Source organism: Oncorhynchus kisutch, linkage group LG3 (assembly GCF_002021735.2).
Source record: "Oncorhynchus kisutch isolate 150728-3 linkage group LG3, Okis_V2, whole genome shotgun sequence".
Classification (NCBI taxonomy): domain Eukaryota; kingdom Metazoa; phylum Chordata; class Actinopteri; order Salmoniformes; family Salmonidae; genus Oncorhynchus; species Oncorhynchus kisutch.
In genome coordinates, this window is record NC_034176.2 from 21,043,990 (window position 1) to 21,068,981 (window position 24,992).

Here is a 24,992-nt window from a genome sequence, read left to right on the forward strand (position 1 = left end):
GAGACTGCCGATACTAAAATCTGATGAACATGGTCCCTGTCAAATAAACAAATACAATAAATACACTGCTTTGAGGGTCAGGGGTCAGGGCAAGCAGGCAACCAATCAAGGGGTCTGTGTTTAGAAGTTGTCAGCCATTTCCAGTCAAGGAACACTTTTCTACTCCTGCCCTAATGAATTCAACCCTAACATTAAATACAGAAACTAGTCTCTTGCTGTTCACTTGACTTCCTTTCCCTCCTTTTTTCCTCTCCTCCTCATCTGTCTGTACTTGCGAATAGCCCTCCATGTTTGGGCGTCTATCCACCCCATACCCCTCCCTCTCTCCCCACCCCCCTCTCTTCCCCTTCCCTTTTATTTGATTGCATGTCTGATACTGTTGGCTGTGCTGTTAACAGTTCAATACCACAAACATGCTCCAGTGTTGTCATGTACTTAGCACTGATACAATCGGTAATGTCGTACATTGGGACACTTGTTGTCAAGTTCACCTAACAAGTTCAGTTGACAGATAGCAACCCTGTCTACTATGTGGTTCACTAACTAACCGTCTCCTCTGAATTTAATAGATACACAGTATCAATGGCTGTTCACTCAATCTGAAATAGGAGGTTGGAGTTGTTTGTGGAATGTTACTTCTATAGAGAGCCAGTTTGACCCTTTTGACTTAAGCCTTTTTTCGAAGGTTTGTAAAACTGTTAAATTGTTCAATGCAAACTATCAGTGTCACTTTTTTTTACATGACTCTTTCTCAAACTACATTGTTTCCTTATGATTTCCTTTCTCCGCTGCCTGTGAAAATGTGAGGTTCAAAAGAGCTCCCTCCATCTGGGTTTGTGTCATTCCAAAGCTCATATTTCTGCATGACTTACCTAACTTACTAAAATGGAGAAGAAAGATAGAAAGGCATGAACAAGCTGGTGAATGCTGAGTGTGGCTTGGTATGATGATACCCACCAACTGTTATTGTGCTTCCTGTATCTCTCATTCTGACAAGTTCCCTGTTCCAATGCACTGCTGTGGTTGTACAAGCATGGGCTCATTAAGAGTGACATGTACAACAGGATTTTAAACCCAAAGCATCTCTGAATTCTCATACAAGAGACAAGAGCAACAGCAGGCTTGCTACAGTAGAGTAGCCTACAAACACAGCTGAAAGTAGGATGCTTCAATCCATCGCCTCCCTGTGCATCTGTGCTGCTGCACTTGAGGGTTATTTTCCATAATTATAGCAATAAACACTTATGCATAATCCATCATAATAGATAGTGGGTGCTTAATATGCGCTTGACAGAACCCTACACTGAACCCTCTCCCTGTGGCAGCTTTTGATTTGCGGAGCTGCGGTACTGAGTCTATGGACACCGGGGGCTCATAAAACTTTCCTCTGGGTAATGACTGCCCATCCCACCTGATCACTCATACTGAATGACTGAATGAGAGGAGCTCCTGGGACTGGTAGATGTTGACTAAGAAGCCCAAGGCAGCCTCTACAAACTGCAGCTTTGTGACAGATTAACATCCAGATAACCAATGCATGAGGCATATGGAAAAATGGCATATTGGAATATATTTCAATAAAATATAAATATATATATATATTTATCAACTATATAAATAATTCAAATACACACTCACACCTCACAACCTTCTCTACTCTGTTGATAATGTTGAGACTCTATTGACTTCTGGTATTGTAGCATTCCCAAAGTACCATTTTACATGTAAAAGTTGAATCATTGAGTTGTTGAAAATGTATCTGCTGCTATTGAGGTATTGCCTACCTGCCACTTATTTTATGAAAAATAGTCCAAATAAATGAGTTGTTTATTTCGAAAAGAAACTTGAACGTAGAACATACAAACCTGGTTCAGTCTGTTTTCCACCAGACACTGGGAGACAAATTCACCTTTCAGCAGGACAATAACCTAAAACACAAGGTCAAATATACACTGGAGTTGATTACCAAGATGAGTGGCCTAGTTACAGTTTTGTGTTAAATCGGCTTGAACATCTATGTCAAGATTTGAAAATGGGTGTCTAGTAAGGATCAACGAAAAACTTGACAGAGCTTGAAGAATTTTGTGCAAATAATGTGCAAATATTGTACAATCTAGGTGTGCAAAGCTCTTAGAGATTTACCCTGAAAGACTCAAAGCTGTAATCGCTGCCAAAGGTGATCCTAACATGTATTGACTCAGAGGGTTGAATACTTATCTAATGAAGATATATTACATTTGCTACAAATGTGAGAATTCTTCTTCCACTTTGACATTACAGAGTATTTTGTGTATATCGATGACAAAATTTGACAATTAAATCCATTTGAATCCCACTTTGTAACACAATTTTTTTTGGAAAAAGTAAAGGGGTGTGAATACTGGAACTGTAGGTCTTTAAAGAGAGAGGTCACATTGCATGGACAACCAGACCAATTGGCCTTTTCAGATAGAAATCATATACTTCTATCTGAAATCTCCATGGGTTGATTTTACTGGTGCATTGATGCATAGATTTGGAAAATAGGCCATTATGTTTTATTACATTACATTTTAGTCATTTAGCAGACGATCTTACCTAGACAAAGTTTCAGGAATAAATAGGGCTAAGTGCCTTGCTCAAGGGCACATTGACAGATTTTTCAGCTAGTCGGTTCAGTGATTCGAACCAGAGACCTTTTGGTTTCTGGCCCAACGCTTTTAAGCATTACTATACCTGCAACCCATTGTATGTTTGCTATGTGCATTTTCCTGATTGACTGAATCCATACAGATGTCAACTAGTGCCTTAGAAAGTTCAATATAAGAAGTTCAGGGACCAACACTGACCTGCTGGAAGTTCTTAGAGATCTTTATCTTTTTGTTACCTTCAGGGGGATAGGAGTAAGTCCATTAAAGGTCAGGCTCTTGGCTAGACAGTGCCTTTAGTGTGAAGGTTTCAGTATTGTGGGTGAATAAGACTTTAGCTGAATTCGACATAAGTGCTGCGGGCAAGGAAATGTGATGTTAGAAGGATCCAGTGCATTAGCCTTAGTCGCGGCTCTCTACCAAACCTCATAGCTGCCCCCAAAACCCCAAACCCCAATGTTTATAAAATATATAGAGTTAGCCTCGAGTTACTACCTCTGATGTCAGAATGCATGGGAGGCTACCACTTAGCTCCTGCTCCATGCGTCACCAATGGGTCTGGGTATGAGGGTTCAGAGTCTGGATTCATTCAAACATCTCTCAGCTCTTGGACATTAGAAAAACACTCTCACCTTTAGACAAAACAAAGTAAGAGCCTGTCTTCTGCCTGTCTTTGGGGATAAGGGTGGGGTTCTTTTTTCCTTCCTTCTTTTCATTTGTTTCCAGTCATTTTCTAGGTCTTCATCTTCAGGACCACTCAACATGCTTTTCCGTTTTGGGTCAACAGTTTCAATTCACTGACTGGAGTAAATTCAACACTGCAAGTGCGCTGTCTCTGACTTCACCCTGAATGGCCTTGGAGAACTTCACTTCGAGCAGGACAATGACATTTGACCCTCACTTACTTATTAAAGAATACGTACTTACAAAGCAACCCTAAATACAGTGTGCATGTTGGTTTGTAGTTTTTACTTTATAATCGATGATATACTGTAAACAAGCTGGAACAGCTACTCAGAAATGGGCGAAATGCATGCTTTTGAAACACATGTACCATAACAGCCAGATGAACAAACACAGCTTTTGAATCCATGAGTTACATGCCGAGCTACATGAATTTAGTCAATCTACTATACCATCAATGTCCCAACTGATTACAAATACCCCAAACCCACTCAGAGCACATACAGTTTCTTGCAAAAGTATTCATCCCCCTTGGCATTTTCCTATTTTGTTGCATTACAACCTGTAATTGAATTGATTTTTATTTGGATTTCATGTAATGGACATACACAAAATAGTCCAAATTGGTGAAGTGAAATTTAAAAAAAACCTGTTTCAAAAAATTATAAAAAATTAAAAACAGAAAAGTGGTGCGTGCATATGTAGTCACCCCCTTCGCTATGAAGCCCCTAAATAAGACCTGGTGCAAACAATTACCTTCAGAAGTCACATAATTAGTTAAATAAAGTCCACCTGTGTGCAATCTAAGTGTCACATGATCTGTCACATGATCTCAGTAAATATAAACCTGTTCTGAAAGGCCCCAGAGTCTGCAACACCACTAAGCAAGGGGTACCACCAAGCAAGTGGCACCATGAAGACCAAGGAGCTCTCCAAACAGGTCAGCGACAAAGTTGTGGAGAAGTACAGATCAGGGTTGGGTTATAAAAAAATATCTGAAACTTTGAACATCCCACAGAGCACCATTAAATCCATTGTACAAAAAAGGAAAGAATATGGCACCACAAAAAACCTGCCAAGAGATGACCGCCCACCAAAACTCATGGACCAGGCAAGGAGGGCATTAATCAGAGAGGCAACAAAGAGACCAAAGATAACCCTGAAGGAGCTGCAAAGCTCCACATCGGAGATTGGAATATCTGTCCATAGGACCAATTTAAGCTGTACACTCTACAGAGCTGGGCTTTATGTAAGAGTGGCCAGAAAAACGGCAATGCTTAAAGAAAAAAACAAGCGAACAAATTTGGTGTTTGCCAAAAGGCATGTGGGAGACTCCCCAAACATATGGAAGAAGGTACTCTAGTCAGATGAGACTAAAATGTAGCTTTTTGGCCATCAAGGAAAACACTATGTCTGGTGCAAACCCAACACCTCTCATCACCCCGAGGATCATCCCCACAGTGAAGCATGGTGGTGGAAGCATCATGCTGTGGGGATGTTTTTCATCGGCAGGGACTGGGAAACTGGTCAGAATTGAAAGAATGATGGATGGTGCTAAATAAAGGTAAACACTTGAGGGAAACCTGTTTCAATCTTCCAGAGATTTGAGACTGGGACGGAGGTTCACCTTCCAGCAGGACAATGACCCAAAGCATACTGCTAAAGCAACACTCGAGTGGTTTAAGGGGAAACATTTAAATGTCTTGGAATGGCCTAGTCAAAGCCCAGACCTCAATCCAATTGAAAATCTGTGGTATGACTGCTGTACACCAGCGGAACCCATCCATCTTGAAAGAGCTGGAGCAGTTTTGCCTTGAAGAATGGGCAAAAATCCCAGTGGCTAGATGTGCCAAGCTAATAGAGACATACCCCAAGAGACTTGCAGCTGTAATTGTTGCAAAAGGTGGCTCTACAATGTATTGCCTTTGGGGGGGTGAATAGTTATGCACACTCAAGTTTTCAGTATTTTTATCTTATTTCTTGTTTGTTTCTCAAGAAAAATTATTTTGCATCTTCAAAGTGGTAGGCATGTTGAGTAAATCAAATGATACAAACCCCCCCAAAATCTATTTTATTTCCAGGTTGTAATAGGAAAAATGCAAAGGGGTGAATAAATTCACACGCCACTGTAACTAGGAACCAACAAGAGATAAATAATGAATCAAAATGTTTTTGTTTGAGGGTGCATTCCTCCAAGTTGTTCTGCGACCCCACTTTGAGAAGAGGCTTTTTCAAAGAATTCAGGCCAGTATCCATTGAAGCACATCAGAAAACATCCCAGGAGTAACCTTTCTTTGGAGAGGAGGAACTGGAAGTCTATTAAAGGGTACAGAGCTTAAAAGCACCGGGCCTATAGTACACAGCCTCGATCACCACTACATACATCTCAGTACCAATAACATGCTTTCTATGACTTACATACACCATTCCATACTTTGCTATGTACTTACTTATGTGTGTGTGTGTGTGCGAGTTTGTGTGTGTATGTATTGAGAGGGACCAGAGTATGTGAGCGGAGCGGAGCTGGAGTGGAGCAAAGACCGGAGCGTGCCCAATTTGACTGGAGGATGGAGCGAGATTCCCAATTGCTGGAGCCTCCGCCTTCTCGCCCACTTCCAATTTCGCTCCAGTAGTAGTATTTCTCTAGTAGCGCTCACTTCACAAGCTCAGGGCATGCCTGCCCCAGCATGCATTTGTAGTCTACTTGTGTACTGCTATTGCCCCTTGCTTACCCTTCTGTCATGGAGTTCGCTAAATATCAAGCTAAGTGAAATCCATGGGCACTTGGATCATTCAGAGCTACTGTTATGGTCTCATTAAAACTAGCATGGATTTATAAGTTATACAGTAATGAAGAAGTCTGAAGAAGCCTTCTGCCTTGTCCCTGCCACCCTGCACACAATTATATGGTCATCCAGCTGAAAGTGTTCACTCACCTATGTCACCTATTTTGGAGCTTTATCTGGCCTATCAGACCACACTACTCGTTGATGGACAGAGATTCACATAGGAAACTAAAAGAGTGTTAGAGCAAGACACGAGTCAATTCCAAAACAACTTTGAGTTTATTGAGAAATTCTCTAATCTACATTCTGATCTTTAGAAAATCTAGAAAATACAAAAAAGTATCAATTTCAAAAGGATTGAGAGTGCCCTATTTTCAGGAATCACCTCAAATCTATAGTTCTGAGTTACAGTGGTAGCATTACGTCACACAAGCAGCACACATCCAAATCACAGCATCATTCCCATTCCAATGACTGCAGAGTCCAGACCTGCCCCCCCCTTACACAATCAATGAGGGGAGAGGATGCAGAGTGATACAGAGCACACCTTGGCCATTATTTCACATGAAGGAGAATTACTGGAGCGTCTCATCTCAGCCATGAGAGAGAGGGAGAACAGAGGGCATACAGTAGAACATCTTTTATTCATCTCACTGGTAAGTGCAGTCACAGTGAAGGGAGGCTGCAGGTCTACTCCTCTAGACTAGAGGTTTTATACTGAGAGACAGAGACTGGCCGTCACATTAACAACAATCCCAGTCCTCTCTACTGTATGGACAATCTCTAAGAAAGCACTAATAGTCTATAACTGTCATTAACTGTCAATAGCAACATTGCGATGGGGGCAGCTGAATACACAGCTTTCATGTAGAACCCTGATCCACCTCTCTTCTCAGTAAAAAGTTAGTGCTTCTTGATACTGTAATAGAACGAGCGAAGACAGTCAGATCTCTTTGGAGAGGATACACACGCACACACTTCCAAGCCCTCACGCACGCACACACACACACACACCTTCAAGCACACACACACTTATACGCACGCACACACACACACTTACACTCACTCACACACACACACACACACACACACACACTTACAAGCACGCACGCACTCACACGCACACACATGCACACACACTCACACAAACTTCAAAACACACACACACACACAGGTCTACTCCTCCTCTCTGAAAGCCGTTGTTTTGCTGTTGCTGCCCCTTACTGTTCTATTATAGTAATGGCAAAGGAGGCAATGTTATGAGCTGTTATGTGACCAAAAATAAAGTATTTTTCAATCACACACAACCATATAAACACACATGCACACACACACGCACACATGCACACATCCAAGCACGCACGCACGTATGCACACACACACACACTCACACACACACACTCACACACACACACACACGCACACACACACACACTTCCAAGCACGCACACACGCACGCACACACACACACACACACACACACACACACACATGCACACATGCACACACACACTTCCAAGCACGCATGCACGCACGCACGCACTCACACACACACACACACACACACACACACACACACACACACACACACACACACACACACTTCCAAGCACGCACACACACACACACACACACACACACACACACACACACACACACACAGGTCTACTCCTTCTCTCTGAAAGCCGTTGCTTTACTGTTGCTGCCCCCTACTGTTCTACTATAGTAATGGCAATGGAGGCAATGTTATGAGCTGTTATGAGACCAAAAATAAAGTTTTTTCTTTGGCACATTTTTCAGATGTGGTATATTTTCATAACTCTGACTACAAAACTCTAAACTGAAAACAAATGTAATGCCCCCTATCTTATGTTCAGAATCTTTGATTGTGCAAAAAAACCATGAATTCATTCACCATTTTATCCAATAGCAAAAAATACAACATACACATTTCAAAACTTCTTTTTGAAGTGCTGAAAAGAAAGAATCGTACATGGTAATATCATTTTCCATACAGTATTTGACTATTTATTTGATATAATTTCTATCCAATGGCAAATTGTGAGCATGTTGAGAAATACTGTTTGACAGTCTAACAGTTTCATAATCCTTATATAGTACACACTTTGGACAAATCATCAGAAATAGGAGTATTGTAAAGCAGTTGGCTACTGTAAAATCGTAGCATGGTAAAGTATGCCAAATCACCCTTTTTTTAATTGACTTGTCAACTGATAAGGTATCTCCTGTCTTTCTGCTTGAAATTTATCTCCGTACAGTGTATCAATGGAATTCAGATGAGTGGAATATATTGTTATATACAACCCATGTATTTCAACAGTGCATTGTACACTACACTATAATTCCAAATAGTAGCACAAGCACAAAAACTATTTCCACTTTGTCCACACTGGCTGATAGAGAATGATGATGGAGTATTTACAGACACATCCATATATGATTTGTTTTTACCTTCCAACATAAATTGATGTCAAATTCATACATTTATGAGATACAAATTTAGAAATGTACAGTGTTCAGTAGTTTTAGAACTATATATGTTAACAAGGCACTACATCATTTTGGTTCAGTAGTTATCAGTTTTGAGCATTTTGATTCAATGATAGTTAATTGTGTTGTTAACACATTACAAGAATATCATATCAAAAGTAAAGTGAATATTGCATTTTGAAAAGCAGATACTTAGATTGAATATGTATTAAAATTGAATGAGTGATTTGGTGCAGTGAACAAGTGGGAATCAGTTGGTTGTACTCAGTCAATTGAAAATGTGTTTAGTTTTGAAACATGAGCCATGATTAGAGTTGTGAAAATGTACCACATACTTGTGAAAATTGCACAAGTGATTGAAAAAACTCCAAATTGGTTCCATGCTGCAGATAAAAAGGCAATAAAAAAGGAATTAAATTACAACGTGCAATATATGTACACATTTATTTTTTGAGAGCATACATTTCAAAACAGGCACGTTCTGTATTTTCTGTCATTTAATTCATTAGACATAAATTGTGATTTTTTTAAAACACAATAATCACAGTAGTCACGTTTTCCATTGCTTTGTAGTTTACACCTGGCCAGGAACCACAAACTGTACAATACTTGTGTAAAATGTGCTACATGTGTCACATTAATCCGTGTTGGTATAACCTAGGGAGTACTTGATAATATAGATTGTGACATACAGTATACAGCAGACTGTATACTTACAGTGTGAGTATAGATGTATGTAGATTTAGATTTAGAATTAGTTTGGATGATATTAGTCTTAATGACAGGGCTTGGCGTCTATGACAGGCTCACAGCGGTCCACTACGGCCCGAATCCTTCCGATCTGAACCGCATTGTACACCCCAGAGATAGAGGTCCACAGGGCCTCTCCGTTGCCATATATACGGCTCAGCCTGGCTGTGAAGGGAATGTCTGCGGTGAACTTGCGGTCTTCCATGTACACGTTACAGGAGTGGTTGGGTGTTATGTTGAGCTCCACAGACACAGAGTGGCTGTGGGCTTCCACCATAGTGGTGCCCCTGTTGAACTGTAGGGTCTTCTCCGCACTGAACTCCACCCTTCCGGAGCCAGTCAGGGGGTATCTTGGCTGTGATGCCGGTGGTGATGCCCAGAATGGTGGTTCGTCCGATGTTCCAGGTGCTCTCCACCTCCGACGTTTTGGAGATGGTCACCGTCTTCACCACCATCTGGCACTCGTTGTTGGTGATAACGGAAATGCGCATGGTCTCGGGGGGGGGGAATATTTCCACCTCATCGATGCCGTACTTGACGTAGGAGATGTGCTGGCTGTAGGCGTACCTGTTGATGGCCAGGACCTGGTAGCTCTTGTACCAGCACTCATCGCCCTCCCAGGGCAGGAAGAAGGCCTCGAACTGAGGGACCACCTCCCCAAGCCATACTTGTTCTTCTCCATGTAGATGCCCACTCCGGGGCACGTTCCGACTGAGTCTTTGGGCACCGAGCCAGGTGAGTCCTCTTTTCACTCCACATATTCAAAGTGGTCCCTGTTGGTCAGGATCTGGAACGTAGTACTCTCTGTCACCGTAGGGGTATTGGCAGTAAGGGCCCTAGTGTAGAAGCCGTAGGGGTATTGGCAGTAAGGCCCCTTGTGTAGAAGCCGTAGGGGTATTGGCAGTAAGGCCCCTTGTGTAGAAGCCGTAGGGGTATTGGCAGTAAGGCCCCTTGTGTAGAAGCCGTAGGGGTATTGGCAGTAAGGCCCCTTGTGTAGAAGCCGTAGGGGTTTTGGCAGTAAGGCCCCTTGTGTAGAAGCCGTAGGGGTTTTGGCAGTAAGGCCCCTTGTGTAGAAGCCGTAGGGGTATTGGCAGTAAGGCCCCTTGTGTAGAAGCCGTAGGGGTTTTGGCAGTAAGGCCCCTTGTGTAGAAGCCGTAGGGGTTTTGGCAGTAAGGCCCCTTGTGTAGAAGCCGGCTTCGCAGTTATATTTGCAGGTGTAGTCTGTGCGTTCGGTGTAGCTGTTGTAGATGCCCACAGCTACAGTGAGGAGAGAACCATTCAAGCTCAGCCACTGCAAGTTGAGCTATATAAAAAAAATATTTTAAATTTATTTAACTAGGCAAGTCAGTTAAGAACAAATTCTTATTTTCAATGACAGCCTAGGAACAGTGGGTCAACGGCCTTGTTTAGGGGCAGAACAGCTGACTTTGACCTTGTCAGCTCGGGATTCCGATCTAGCAACCTTTCAGTTCCTGGTCCAACACTCTAACCACTAGGCTACCTGCCACCCCCTGACATTGTCCACGAACATGAATGGAGCAGGCTTCTGTTCGTCCTCAAACTCAGGAGGGGTCAGTGGGGCCTGGACTGGACCTATACTGTTCAGTGGGGGGGACCCTACCTTCCAGTACTGGGTTCAAGAGGGACACTAGAAGACAGAATAAAACAGTGTCACAATATGCACCTACTTTTGTTGCGTTGAAACAACTTCCATTGAATGACCTTTTGAATGTTTTCTGTTTTCCTTTCTAAGAGGTCAAAAGCAGGGATTGACTGAATAAAAGGAGTATATCAAATTAGAGAAGTATACAAATGTAGTTTAATTTACCCTTCCGTCTCAGGGAGCTCTTCCTCACTACAGTATGTCCCGGAGGCTGCGTGCAGGGGGGACTGCAGCCTGGGCACAGGACTGTCCCAGGTGCAGCAGTGAGACGACCACCAAGACCGGCAGCTTCATCTGAGAAAGACCAGGGAAAGGAGGAATATTAGGAAACATTCAAGGACTATAGTTATAACTATAATGTTACAAAAATGTACATGAACTCAACATGACATTGCTGTCAAACATCCATTCCTTATTGTTTCTGCCAGTTTTGATGTAGGCTCCATTGAACAGCAACACACTGTATAATTTCAAATAGTGAAATAGTGCCCTAAATGCACACACCCTCACAGTGTCCCCCCAGGGAGCAGTGAACCATAAATTACAACACTAACTCTAACTCTCTCAGAGCTGTCATGGTAGAAGAAAGAGGAGGAATGTGGAGGTGTCACTTTCTCTTCTTTTCATTTGTATTATTGTTTCATTATTATAATCATCTGAAATGTAAGCCAGTCTTTCTCTCTCTCTTTTATGCGTTCTTTCTCTCTCTCTGTCTCTCTGTCTCTCTGTCTCTCTCTCTCTCACTGTCTCTCTCCCTCTGTCTCTCTCTCTCTCTCTCTCTCGTCCTTGACGGTCAACATCCCACTATGACAATCTACACGATGACAAAATAATCCACATTGGACATAGTTCAGGAGCTTCTTGTTGTTGTGCACTTTTCTTGTTGTTGTGCATCCCATCATCTTACCAGTAGGGAAGAACAGATATATTGAAGATAAGATGAGGATTATTAACCTGATTAAGCTAACAGAGATAAAAAAGGTTATAGAACTGCGCAGACTGTCCTGAAACATCAGACAGCCTTGTCTCAGTGACCTCCAGTCCTGTGAAATGATACACAGACACAGCACAAACATGGCCTTTCCATCATTTGATTAGGAAGCACTATTTAGTTGTGAGCATAATAGCATGATTTCTTTCAATAAATCTTTATTGTCCCAGAAGAGCAGTTCATGGGTAATTGATATAAATGTGTCGACAAGTGTGGTGATAATGAATTATCAAAGACATATTCTATCAATGTAAAGACCTTTACACTGTCTGTCCTATTTCATTATCTGCAGAGGAACATTGAGTCTTTTCAATCTACCATGATAATGGAATTGATAATAGCTATCTGTTCAAGGACTTATAGAGATGGCCTTGACCCTTGTGATCATCAGTTAGGTTTTACCAATCAGAGCAATTCCACGTTTTTGGCCTTCATCCGGACAGGGTCAACAATATTATCTCTGTGTTGCTGCGAGGTAATAGTTATTGTGATAATGGCGATAGTCTCTGAAATAATCGATAACGGAGGACTCTAAAGGATATTACCACTGGGTTCTTTGTCTTTGCTTACCAAGAACAAACTCACTTGCATCACAATACCAAAGACATTCTTATGCAATGTGATTTTGTTCTTAGATATTGTACGTGATTCCCGGTAGATCCTGTCCAGTGATATAAAAGCTCATATTGACTGCTGTAATGGGGTAGAGAGGTATCCTCTCAAGCATTACTTACACAACCACTGCAAGAGCACCAAAACTACATAGTCAAATTATTATTATCATCATCATCAGCGATCACTCGAGTCGAGTATGACTGTCCTCAATGAGGTCTTCTATTTGTGGGTCTTCAGGTGGCTGTAGAGGCCGATCCGGCAGCCACATATGTTGGTGCAGTGTGGGTAGGGGTGAGTGGTGGTTGGGCCTTTTTGGTGTTGTCTCTCCTTGCGTAGCTGCCCCTTGTCCTTTGTGGCACGTTGGAGATCTGTTTTGTGTTGACCAGCTCCCTCTTGAATGTTTTTTCTCTAGTTGTATCTGTTTAGTGCAGTGTCCTTCACTTTACTTTTTGAATCACTAAACAATAAGCACTGTACACCAAAAGTAATGGGGCGGAAGCAGCAGCAGAGGACTCTTATATAGTAAGAGTACTAGACCAATGGGCATGGGGCCACTCACTGTAGCACTGGCTACTTTATTGGGGGCAATTATCCTGCAGGGAGGTTTAAAACGTAGCAAGGGGCTGCAGATCACACCACTGGAGGAGGAACCTGTCAAGGTAAAACAGCTTCTTTACATCAACCTATGTGTATAAAATGTTCTATTACTGTTCATTCTGTGCTGAATACTAATATCAGGATTTACTGTATTGTGCATCTGCTTCATGGAACATAAAACAATCAATGCCATTTCAAATGTTGGATTTGTTTACTAAGCTGGAGAGGCAGTTTTTTTGTGATTTCAGAAGCCAATTCTCTTTAGTAAATAATAGGCAAGACCTACAAATGAGCATCTTAATGTATTCAGTCCATCAGCAATATACTGAAGTATATTCAATGAAGTGTTTGAAATACTGTAGATGGGGGAACGCATGGATATTTATATGGAAATGCCAGCAACAAGGACCACTGAGCATTTTCCAGATTGAAGGTGGTGAATGTTAAAAAAGTGTGTGTGTGTGTGTGTGTGTGTGTGTGTGTGTGTGTGTGTGTGTGTGTGTGTGTGTGTGTGTGTGTGTGTGTGTGTGTGCACGCTTGTTGCTAGATGAGGCTGACTTTCCTGGTCATCCTGGCAGTGCTGCAGCTCTGCAGCCCAGTCTTCCTCTCTGACCCCCTGCTCTACACCTCTCAGCTGGAGGAGGGGCAGGATGCACCAAGCAGTGAGTCTGATTATATTACACCAGAGGCGGCTGGGGGGAGGAGCTATAAGAGGACAGGCTCAGTTTAATGGCTGGAATGGAATAAGTGGAACGGTATCAAACATTTGGAAACTACACATGTTAGACTCTGTTCCATTAATTCCATTCCAGCCATTACAATGAGCTCGTCCTGCTATAGCTCCTCCCACCACTCTCCCCTGTATTACAGCCTATTACACAAACACCTTGATCAAAAACCTTCAATTGGGTCTCAGAGTGTTAACATTTTGTCTGAATATTCTCTATCAATCTAAAGAATTGTATTTATTTGATTTATTTCACCTTTATTTTATCAGGGAGTCATACTGAGACCAAGGTCTATTTTACAGATGAGCTCTGAATTACAGAAATTACAGAAAATTCACACATCAATATAAATACAAAATGCATCAATATAAATACAAAATATAAATACAAAAGAGGCACCAAAACATCAAATTTAAGAACATGTTGAAGATTGTTCCACAAATAAGCTGCAAGAAAACTAGTAGCTGATTTATCTAACTCAGTAGAGACCAAAAACATTTCCAGAGTTAATCATCCCAGGCGTGGTAACTCGTATGTCTAAAGTTTAGTAAAGATGTTCTGTAGAATGGGACTTTTTGTAAAAGGGCTTTATAAATGAAAACATAGCAATGTATCAACCTACGTGACATCAAAGAGGACCAACCAACTTTCTGGTAGAGAATACAGTGATGACTACTAAAATTGCCACTGGTAATAAAGCTCAGTGGGTTATGCTAAACTGCATCTAATGGCTTTAATGAAGTGGCAGTTGCGCTCAAATAGATAATGTTGCCATAGTCTAGGACCGATAGGAATGTCGACTGAATAATCTGCTTTCTACTATTCAGCGAGAGGCAGGACCTTTTTCTCTAGAAGCCCCATTTTTATTCTCAGCTTCTTAACTAACTCATCAATAATGAGTGAATGAATCCAAATACGTTAGATTTCAACTCCACAAAAGATACTCCATTGCAACCTATGACCTTTGCTTTCTGTACCTCATCACAGAGCCCTGGCTCAACCCTCTGCTGGAAGATGTGGTCCCTGATCTGGACATCCACAGTCCATCCACACTGACAGAGACCTCAGATCTAGAGCCCCAGTTCCCCGATTCCCTGTTTATGTATGGGGAGAACACCAACCTTAAATGGGTTAAATGGGAAGGGTCCCTCCCTAATGGTGCTGTGGGCATCTACAACGGTTACACCGAACGACATGATTACATCTGCAAAGTCAACTGCGAAGCTGGCTTCTATACCACAAGCAAAGGCAGTTTCTGCCAGTACCCCTACGCTGACAAGGAGCATTCATCCTCCAAGTTCGAAGTCCTGGTCAATGTGGACAACTTTGAGTTTGTGGAGTGGATCGAAGAGGAATACGGTGCTGTCCCCCAACATGCTGTCAAGACCTGCCATGGTGTTGAGATATACGTCGGCAAGAACAAATACGGTCTGGGAAAGGTTGTGACCCAACATAAAGCCTTCTTCCTGCCTTGGGAGGGCGATGAGTACTGGTACAAGAGATACCAGGTTCTGGCCATCAACAGGGACACCTACAGCCAGCACATCTCTCACGTGGAGTACGCCATCGACCAGATCGAGTTGTTCAACCACCCTCCTGAGGCCATGCAGTTTGTCAGGGTCACCAACCTGGAGTGCAGCACTGTGGAGAAGAAGGTCTTGCTGGAGAAGACCAGCAGAGTGGAGAAGACCTGGGACATCGGCAGGGAGAGCCGCAACAGCTCCACCACCATGACGGCCAAGGTGCCCATTATCAGCCCAGGCACCGTGGACTTCACCAAGGAGCAGACGGTGAGCTTCTCAGAGGGAACCACCATGGTGGAGTCTATCAGCCACTCCATCTCTGTGGTGCTGCTGGTCCCTCCCAACCACTCCTGTGCCGTGCAGATGGAGGGCAGGAAGATGACCGCCGACATCCCCTTCACGGGTAGGCTGAGCCGCACCTACCATAACGGAGACACCCACTGGACCACCATCACAGGGACTTATGATGGTGTGAAGGTGGGGGAGATCAATGCTGTGGTGGAGAGATGCCAGCCTGTCCCTGATGCCATACCCTGCTACCCCGTTGAGACAGACCCCTGAGACAGAAGAACTCTAGATGTGAGAATTCCAATGTGCACGTGATCTATCCCTCCAGACACAACCTGAACAAATTATAACCCTTGTGTCACAATACATTGTCATCAATAAACTGATGCAACTTCATATTCAGATAAAAGAGCCAGTCAATTTAGTTTTGTGATCAAGAAAATCATTTTCCAGACAAAAAAAATGATTTTGGTGCAACATTTTGTTTAACTTTTTTTGATTTACTTCATGTAGGCATCATCATCATCATCATCATCATTTGTTTCAATGGCCTAGAAGTGAAATATAATTCCAGTACATAAAATTACACAAGGCTGAAATGTAAAAAAAAAAATCACTATTACACTGTGCATTTTCTATGAGCGTGTAGGCGTGTATACGTGCATGTATAAACCTCCTAGCTAGGTGGCGGTACGCTTAAAAAGACCAGGCGTTGGTCACAATGAACCCTCTCACTTTTCTGGCCACCAGTCTCTTTGACTAATGTCGAAGTTGCATGGCAGGTCTAGTTCAGTAAAAGATGTACTCTTTTCCAACGTTTCTTATTTTGTTTTCACAATTGTATTGATAAATCCAAAGCTATACACATTTCAAATAGGTTTGTTTATAACTGAAGTGAAATGTCAGGAGTACATTATTTAATTTGAGATGTTGATGGTCACAGACAGTAGGCTATTAACACAACAATGAAGTTATGAAGATTCAAGTGTTTATGACGTTCCCTTTTTTGCACTCATGAGACACGTCACTGTTGCTGGTAAACTTTGGTATTGTGTGTCACAGTTTTTCAAGACGCTGTTGAACTTTGTTACAATGAGACGACTTTTATCGAAACTGATAAACCGAGCGTTGCTGACTGAACCCTTTGCACCAATAATGGACATTGGAGCAGGAGTCCACACAAATGCTCGTCGGAGGCTGGTAAGTGAAATATTCAGGAAAGACATTGCTGCACAAATGTCTTCTGGTCTAGTGCACTGCAACCACTTTTCTTGCTCACAGAGTTTGATATGTAATAATCGTAGGCCTACTACTAGTTACAATGTTGCTGTTGGCATAGCAGCCCATCACTACAATATAATAATGTAACAATGCTCGTAACGTTGTAGGCGACAATGTAGTACCACAGCGGACAGTGTGTCAGTAGGGCGCATCAGATGCTGTACATGATGTTGTTCACATTAGCCTACAGTTTGCAAACATCGCATTATTAACTGTTTATAAATATTTGCTAAAATTATTATTACAATTTATCTAAATGGAAATTAAATGTAGTGGCTTACCTAGTCAAAATAAGTACTACTATTTCTTAATCTGATGCAGCACTCCATCACTCTCCTTCTTGGTCAAATAGCCCTTACACAGCCTGAAGGTGGGTTTTGGGTCATTGTCCTGTTGAAAAACAAATGATAGTCCCACTAAGCGCAAACCAGATGGGATGGCATATCACTGCAGAATGCTGTGGTAACCATGCTGGATAAGTGTGCCTTGAATTCTAAATAAATCACAGACAGTGTCACCAGTAAAGTACCATCACACCTCCTCCTCCTCCATGCTTTACAGTGGGAACCACACATGCAGACAATACGTTCACCTACTCTGTGTCTCACAGAGTTGAGTCCAGAGTTGAGTTTGAGAAAACTGGGCTATATTTTGTCATGACTAGACTATTTAAATCCCTGAATGATTTTTTTTTCTTCTACCAGGTTGTATTGGGTTGGCCAAAGAAACTATTGTAAAGTAAATAGATCATGTCAATGCCATTATGACATCCTTTTTGGTCCGCCAGGCAAAGCCTATAAAAGCGTGGGTCCAGCCACTCATTGGGTATAACAATAATCCTGGCCAGATGCAGACAATCCACCTCTCACCCAGTCCACAGGAGGTGTAGAACCACTCTGGCTGTGGGGCGCTGTAGGTGAGTTGGCAAGAGGAGACGTTAGGTACCTTAACCCAACTCGGTCCTGCCCCCCCCACTATCAGCTGTGTAGTGCTAGGGCAAAAACCAAAACGTGCACCCAGGGGGGCCCCAGGGCTGAGTTTGGGAAACCCTGCCTTAGCCTACTAGCTATCACCACCTTTAAATTTAACTAGGCAAGTCAGTTAAGAACAAATTCTTATTTACAATGACCGCCTAGGAACAGTGGGTTAACTGCCTTGTTCAGGGGCAGAACGACAGATTTTTACCTTGTCAGCTCGGGGATTCAATCTAGTAACCTTTCGGTTACTGGCCCAACGCTCTAACCACTAGACTACCTGTCGCCCATGTGTGAAAAAGTAATTGCCCCATTACACTCAATAACTGGTTGTGCCACCTTCAGCTGCAGGTCAGGGCTCCGTGCAGACCAGTCAAGTTCTTCCACACAGATCTCAACAAACCATTTCTGTATGGGCCTCGCTTTGTGCACGGGGGCATTGTCATGCTGAAACAGGAAAGGGCCTTCCCCAAACTGTTGCCACAAAGTTGGAAGCACAGAATTGTCTAGAATGTCATTCATTGTATGCTGTAGCATTAAGATTTCCCTTCACTGGAACTAAGGGGCCTAGCCCGAACCATGAAAAACAGCCCAACACCATTATTCCTCCTCCACCAAACTTTACAGTTGGCACTATGCATTGGGGCAGTTAGCATTCTCCTGGCATCCGCCAAACCCAGATTGTTCCGTCGTACTGCTAGATGGTGAAGCGTGATTCATTACTCCAGAGAACGTGTTTTCACTGCTCCAGAGTCCAATGGCTGTGAGCTTTACACCACTCCAGCCGACGCTTGGCATTGCACATTGTGATCTTAGGCTTGTGTGCGGCTGCTTGGCCATGGAAACCCATTTCATGAAGCTCCAGGCTAACAGTTCTTGTGCTGATGTTGCTTCGAGAGGCAGTTTGGAACTCGGTAGTGAGTGTTGCAACTGAGGACAGACAATTTTTACACACTACACGCTTTAGCACTCTGCAGTCCTGTTCTGTGAGCTTGTGTGGCTCCTACACATTTCCACTTCCACAATAACAGCACTTACAGTTGACCGGAGCAGCTCTAGCAGGGAAGAAATTTGTTGAACTGACTAGTTGGAAAGGTGGCATCCTATGACTGTGCCACAATGAGTCACTGAGCTCTTCAGTAAGGCCATTCTACTGCCAATGTTTGTCTATGGTGATTGCATGGCTGGGTGCTCGATTTTATACACCTGTCCACATACTTTTGTATATATAGTGTATTTGACAGCCTCCACTCTTCTGGGAAGGCTTTCCATTAGATGTTGGAACATTGCTGCAGGGACTTGCTTCCATTCAGCCACAAGAGCATTAGCACTGATGTTGGGCAATTAGGCCTGGCTCGCAGTTGGCGTTCAGATCTTGCTACCGCACAGCAATCGGTACTGGAGTGCCAAGTCTAGGTCCAAGAGGCTTCTAAACAGCTTCTACCATAAGCCATAAGACTCCTGAAAAGCTAATCAAATGGCTATTTGCATTGCCACTTTAATAACTCTACCTACATGTACATAATTACCTCGACACCGGTGCCCCCGCACAATTGGCACATTGACTCTGTACCGGTATCCCCTGTATATAGCCCCGCTATTGTTATTTACTGCTGCTCCTTAGTTATTTGTTTTTCTTATCTCTTACTTTTTTTTTGTGATATTTTCTTAGAACTGCATTGTTGGTTAAGGGCTTGTATGTAAGCGTTTCACTGTAAGGTTCACTTAGACCTGTTGTATTCGGGGCATGTGACAGGATTTTTTATTATTGTTAGTTAATACCCTCATATCAGGTCAAATGTGTGGCTAAATGTACACAAATCAGTCCATTCTTGTGGGAGGAGATCACTGCACTCTCCAGTGGCGTTTAGAGAAATATAATATGCAAAGATGGAAAATAAGTATTTCTTGTCCTTGTGCAGATTGTGGGACTGGGCAACCCTGGAATGAATGGTTCGCGCCACAGTGTGGGCATGGCTGTGCTGGAAGCACTTGCTGCCCGGCTGAGGTTAGCTGAAAGCTGGCATGGCGATAGGCACGTTTCCGGTGAGGTCATCGTATCTGACATCGAGGACACCCAAATTGTGCTTCTCCGACCACGACTACCGATGAACATAAACGGTGTATCCGTGGCCAAAGCAGGTGAGGATTCTTGTGTCTTCTTGATGTCTTTTGACATTTTATGAATTTTCAGTTTTGACTGTCAGAGGAATTATGACAAAAGTGAGCTATTCCTACTGTAAATGAATTGTTCATGATATTGTTTTGTTTTCATGACCTTGGATCAAGCGGTCAAATACAGCATCAAGCCTGAGCACATCCTCCTGGTTCATGATGACTTGGACAAGCCCCTTGGGAAGCTTGCTATGAAACAAGGAGGGAGCGCCAGGTGAGTTGATTCCCTGCCAGTTATCGGCATTACTAATGATGCTATCTGACAACGTGATCCTCCCAACTTTGTCATCCTTCTATATGTTGTTGATTGACAGGGGTCACAATGGTGTGTGGTCCTGTGTTGAGTGTCTGCAGACAGATGTAAGTAGCTTTCCAAACAGACAAATACTCTTCCTTCCCACATTAGGAGGAATTGAGTGATGAGAGATGACGTTTCCCTTTGACAAATTTGGGGAAAGTGTTATACAGTCCAGAGCAATGTCATGTTTGTCAAAGGGAACTGGGGGGGGGGGGGGGGGGTGAGAGCAGGGTAAAAATACACATTTATTTCTCAAGATAGAGTAGTACTTTTCTATCTTGTGCCCTCCAGGTGATGCCCAGACTCCGTGTTGGGATTGGCAGACCATCGGGTGAAACATTAGTGAACCGGCATGTTCTGGGGCGCTTCTCTCAGGAGGAGCAGAAGATTCTCAGCGGGGTTCTAGAGCAGAGTGTGGACATTCTCCTCTCCCAGCTCACTGACGAGGATGTGCAGTCCCCACTGTTGCCACCAGGAGGCAGACCGGCATTACAGACTGGGAAACGGAGGGTTTGCTCAATTTCTCCAGCAAAGGACACAACCTGCCAGACATGAGACTGACCAGAGACTTTGACAGAGCCAGTGAAGCTATGACGGCACTCTGGGATAGTAGCTTTGCTGCTGCTGCTAAAACAAAGCTGCCTCTTACAGAAACATGAAAGTGTGAACATGTTTTTATTTATTGGGACTTTAGGGTTAGGATGTATGTGAAATGAATACAAAGTAAGCACACTGCATTTCAAAGACCAAAAGTGTAGATATGCATAAGATAATCATTGCATATCTCCTAGAATAGTATGCATTCTTTGTTTTTTTTGGCCTAATCTACAATTATGTAAAAGGTCCAAGGAGTGACCAAGACATGATATTAGAATGATTAAACAATAAAACCATCATACCAATAGCATTGAGAAAAAATTTAACTAGTGGTGAATGAACTGAGGTATTACCAGTGGGTTTCCTGATAACAGAACCTGCTCCACTCGAGTTGTAGCCACTCTTGAAAGCTTCCAAGTGCCTCACATCTTTTAAGCTCATTCTCTTTGCTGTATTTACTGGTTCAACATATTGATTCCATTCTTTAATTCTCAGCCTATAACCATGCTTCATCAACAAGTGTTTTTAATGAGAAGTAGTAATTGGTCAAGAAGTGTAGCATTCTCACCACAGTGAATATCGGAGCTCACAAAAACTGAGAAAAGAGCATATAAAAAGTAGGTAAAGAGACAGTGAGAGAAAGGAAAACCCATAAGTATATGGGCCTAATATATAACGATGCAGGGCGAAAGAAAGGGAGGGAGAGAAAAGAATGGGGGACAAACATTGTAGGATAGTGCCGTTTGAAGCCTTCTGTTTGGACCCAGCTCAGAGTCACAACAAAGCATCAGGGCCACACTTGTAGATGTGGGGAATAGGACTCGAAGGGAATCTCTCCACTCATGACAGACCCCCACCTCTCTACCCCGTTCGCTTTCTCTTGTGTGACCCCCCCCTTCAGCCAGCCCCTCCCCCACCAGGGCACTTTCCCAGCCCCTCTGAGTGGTCAGCCTGGGAGAGTGCAGTGGTGTCCTCAATAACTTTTCTCTGAAAGGTCAGAGGTCACTCATAAGGCTGGACAGTAGGCAAATTTATTCAGGAATGGTTTCCCCTCCTCAGCAGCTATAGGCTAAGCTTCACTAGCCCAAAGCGCAGTGGGAGGTCTTCCCCTAAGCACACAGATGTGCTAAGACCAGGGATACACAAAAAGGCAGAGAGGGGATGGACACACACACAGACACACAAACTGCATTCTCCACACCATTTGTGGACCCGTAGAGATTTCTTTAGGTTGAGGTGAGTTTAAAGTGGATTCATTATTCACCATGATCCCCAATAGACAGTGATGGGGAGTAGTGAACAACATGTAGTTCATCTAGTAATTGAATTACATGTTGCAGTAGCTTAGTGGTAGTTTAACTCTAGGTAGTGTTTTCTGTAGTTAATAACTTTTTTTTGCCATGTAGTGGTGTAGCTATAACTACTGGAACTACACACTCATGTTCTTTGAAAAAATAAAATATGGGTGAAGTAGGCAAGAATGTATATTATTTTTTGGCATGAGACCAGCATAATTGTCACTTAAAACATTGTTTTTGTTTTTAATAGACTAAATTATACATTCTGTTAAAGCTGAAATCCTTAGTCGTTAGATCCATTTTTGGACTTATAAATTACAAGTTATTATGTATAAATGCCTCATGAGCTTAGTTCAACTGTCAGAACCCCAAATATAAGCTTGTTTTACACCAATGTTTGTAAACAATGGAAATATAAACAAACACTGTATATCCTCAAAACATGGTTAAAACTATAATTTTGATATCATGGAAGGTCAGTCCTTGCATTCATAGCTCTGTTTATGAATTTGGGAGTCATTACATTTCTCCAGACCTATCCCTCAGCTTTTGACCATAACAAAGTTATGGTTAGTTTTCTAGCTTCAAAGCGAAAGTGATCTGTTCCTGCAATTTGTAGTCTATGACATTTCATATTTACATATGATAGTTCTACACAAAGTATTTTTTCTTAAGGGTAGCTTTAGTGTAGCTTAACTTCTTCCAGTGTGAAGTAATTGGTAGCTTGGCAAACTATATTTTCAGAGTAGCTTCCCAACACTGACCTGGGAACAATAAGAACTCAATATGGACATGATCAGTTCAGGAATCTGGATTAAATTGACTGCTTCTAAAAGTAAAGATGAACTTTCTCAACAATGTCCTTTGTAATTATCAAGAAGGATACTGTCTGTCTTCCCACTCCTTGGGATAGGACTGTGAAGCTAAGCCTAATGGTTTAGTGCAGGGCCTTATATTGAGGATCCCGTTTTGGGATGCCATATGTCACAGCCAGCCAACCTCACCTAGCTTATTGTGGCCCCTATACCCTCGTCACCTAGCAACTGTGCAGCATTGGCATGCTGTTTTAAGTCCAGAGAGAGGCGAATATGACAAGAGAAGTGAAAACAAGACAATTCCCTAGTTTTACTGACTCACAGAGACGCTTGGAGACTAAATGTGTTAACACATTCAACTAATGTCTGAAGGTTTCTCCCTATATCAACAAATTAACACAGTCGGTCGCAGAAAATACACTGTAGATGTGATAACTTAGGCTACACTGAGATGAACAGATCATGGGCCAGGTTTGTACATTATTACAGCATCTGTTGTAGGCCTACAAAACAGGATGAACTTTAGTGAAAGCAAGGGAGTGTAAAGAGAATATATTTCCAATAAAATGGCCGAACGTTTGGGCCTATCCTAAACTTTGAAGGTTTACGAAAACGCTTCCTACAGCCTAAATATTACATTCAGACCTTGAAAAATGGGCTAGGCCTATTCAAATCTGCACTGCACTGGGGAAAGAGTGCCCTTATGTGTGTTCCATGTAGTCGGGACTGGTGGTGACAAACTTGGAAGCATCAGCTATCATGGGTACTAGGGTAGCCTAGTGGTTAGAGTGTTGGACTAGTAATTGAAAGGTTGCAAGTTCAAATCCCTGAGCTGACAAGGTACAAATCTGTCGTTCTGCCCCTGAACAGGCAGTTAACCCACTGTTCCTAGGCCGTCATTGAAAATAAGAATTTGTTCTTAACTGACTTGCCTAGTTAAATAAAGGTAAAATTAAATTTAAAAAAATCATTGGAACTTTTGAAATGCCAATGTTGACTACAGGACATTAACAAAAAAGGTGTGAAAGGAGAGTCAATCTCTTAAACTGGAAATTAATTAAATGAAATTTACCTGCATATTACCATAGGATTCTGTTAATACAGGATAGGTTTTTTGCTGTCACAAAACCCAAGGAGACCAATTTATCAGCTCACAGAAACGTAGATGTCCATGATGTGCTAAACTACAGCAGAAAACTTGCATGCTTATCTGAGAAATATAATTATATTTATATGTCTATGACTTCCATAAGTGGGTTCATAATGTATTTTCTTTCTCTCCAATGAACTGAATGGGTTGAGTGAATCACAGTGAAGTCCTCACTCGCTTTAACGCGTCCTTTCCCTCTCTTTAGCCATAATCTCCAGTGATCTGCGGCCTCCTGCACTAAATTATTCTGACATGGCGGTGAAAAGGAAGCAGCGGGCAGGCCTTTTAAGAAGCAAATGAGCTTCGAAAGTGAGAAGATGTTCCCAGCAAAGGAAATGTTAACTGATTAAACCAACTGAGGTGCCTTTAAAGGGGAAAGGAGAGCCCAACCCCGAAGGCGGTCACTGTTTAATAATTTATCAGAGAGGGGTAGCCTATAAACCCAAACTATAGGCCTAAAGCATCCGAGTGTGAAGCGCAAGTAGCATGCCCTTTTGGCTTGGTGTACCTACCTCGACAGCATGCGATGGATATTCGAAGGGAAGTGATAAAGCAATCGAACGTAGTATCAAACCATTCTACCCATTCGATCGAATTGCCAGTTGAAAAATATGTTTTATTCGGGAAACTAGAAGAATAGT

The 24,992-nt window shown here is 42.5% G+C and overlaps 2 protein-coding genes across 3 annotated transcripts; both read left to right on the top strand.

Annotated features, from left to right (window-relative positions):
- Positions 1 to 13,187: 13,187 nt before the first annotated feature.
- On the top strand, positions 13,188 to 21,395 carry LOC109873336 (natterin-3). Of its 2 annotated transcripts, none has more exons than XM_031818842.1 (6): positions 13,188 to 13,286; positions 13,772 to 13,886; positions 14,940 to 16,963; positions 19,941 to 20,160; positions 20,308 to 20,553; positions 20,783 to 21,395. In XM_031818842.1, the coding sequence occupies exons 2-3, from the start codon at positions 13,772 to 13,774 to the stop codon at positions 16,034 to 16,036; spliced, it is 1,212 nt and encodes a 403-aa protein (XP_031674702.1). In that variant the 5' UTR covers positions 13,188 to 13,286; the 3' UTR covers positions 16,037 to 16,963; positions 19,941 to 20,160; positions 20,308 to 20,553; positions 20,783 to 21,395. The 2 variants fall into 2 exon arrangements, with proteins under 2 accessions (XP_031674702.1, XP_031674703.1); XM_031818843.1 differs by having other exon boundaries at positions 20,308 to 20,407.
- On the top strand, positions 19,965 to 22,079 carry LOC109877494 (probable peptidyl-tRNA hydrolase). The gene is made up of 5 exons (XM_031816326.1): positions 19,965 to 20,160; positions 20,308 to 20,407; positions 20,508 to 20,553; positions 20,783 to 21,001; positions 21,990 to 22,079. The coding sequence occupies exons 1-5, from the start codon at positions 19,965 to 19,967 to the stop codon at positions 22,077 to 22,079; spliced, it is 651 nt and encodes a 216-aa protein (XP_031672186.1).
- Positions 22,080 to 24,992: the final 2,913 nt, after the last annotated feature.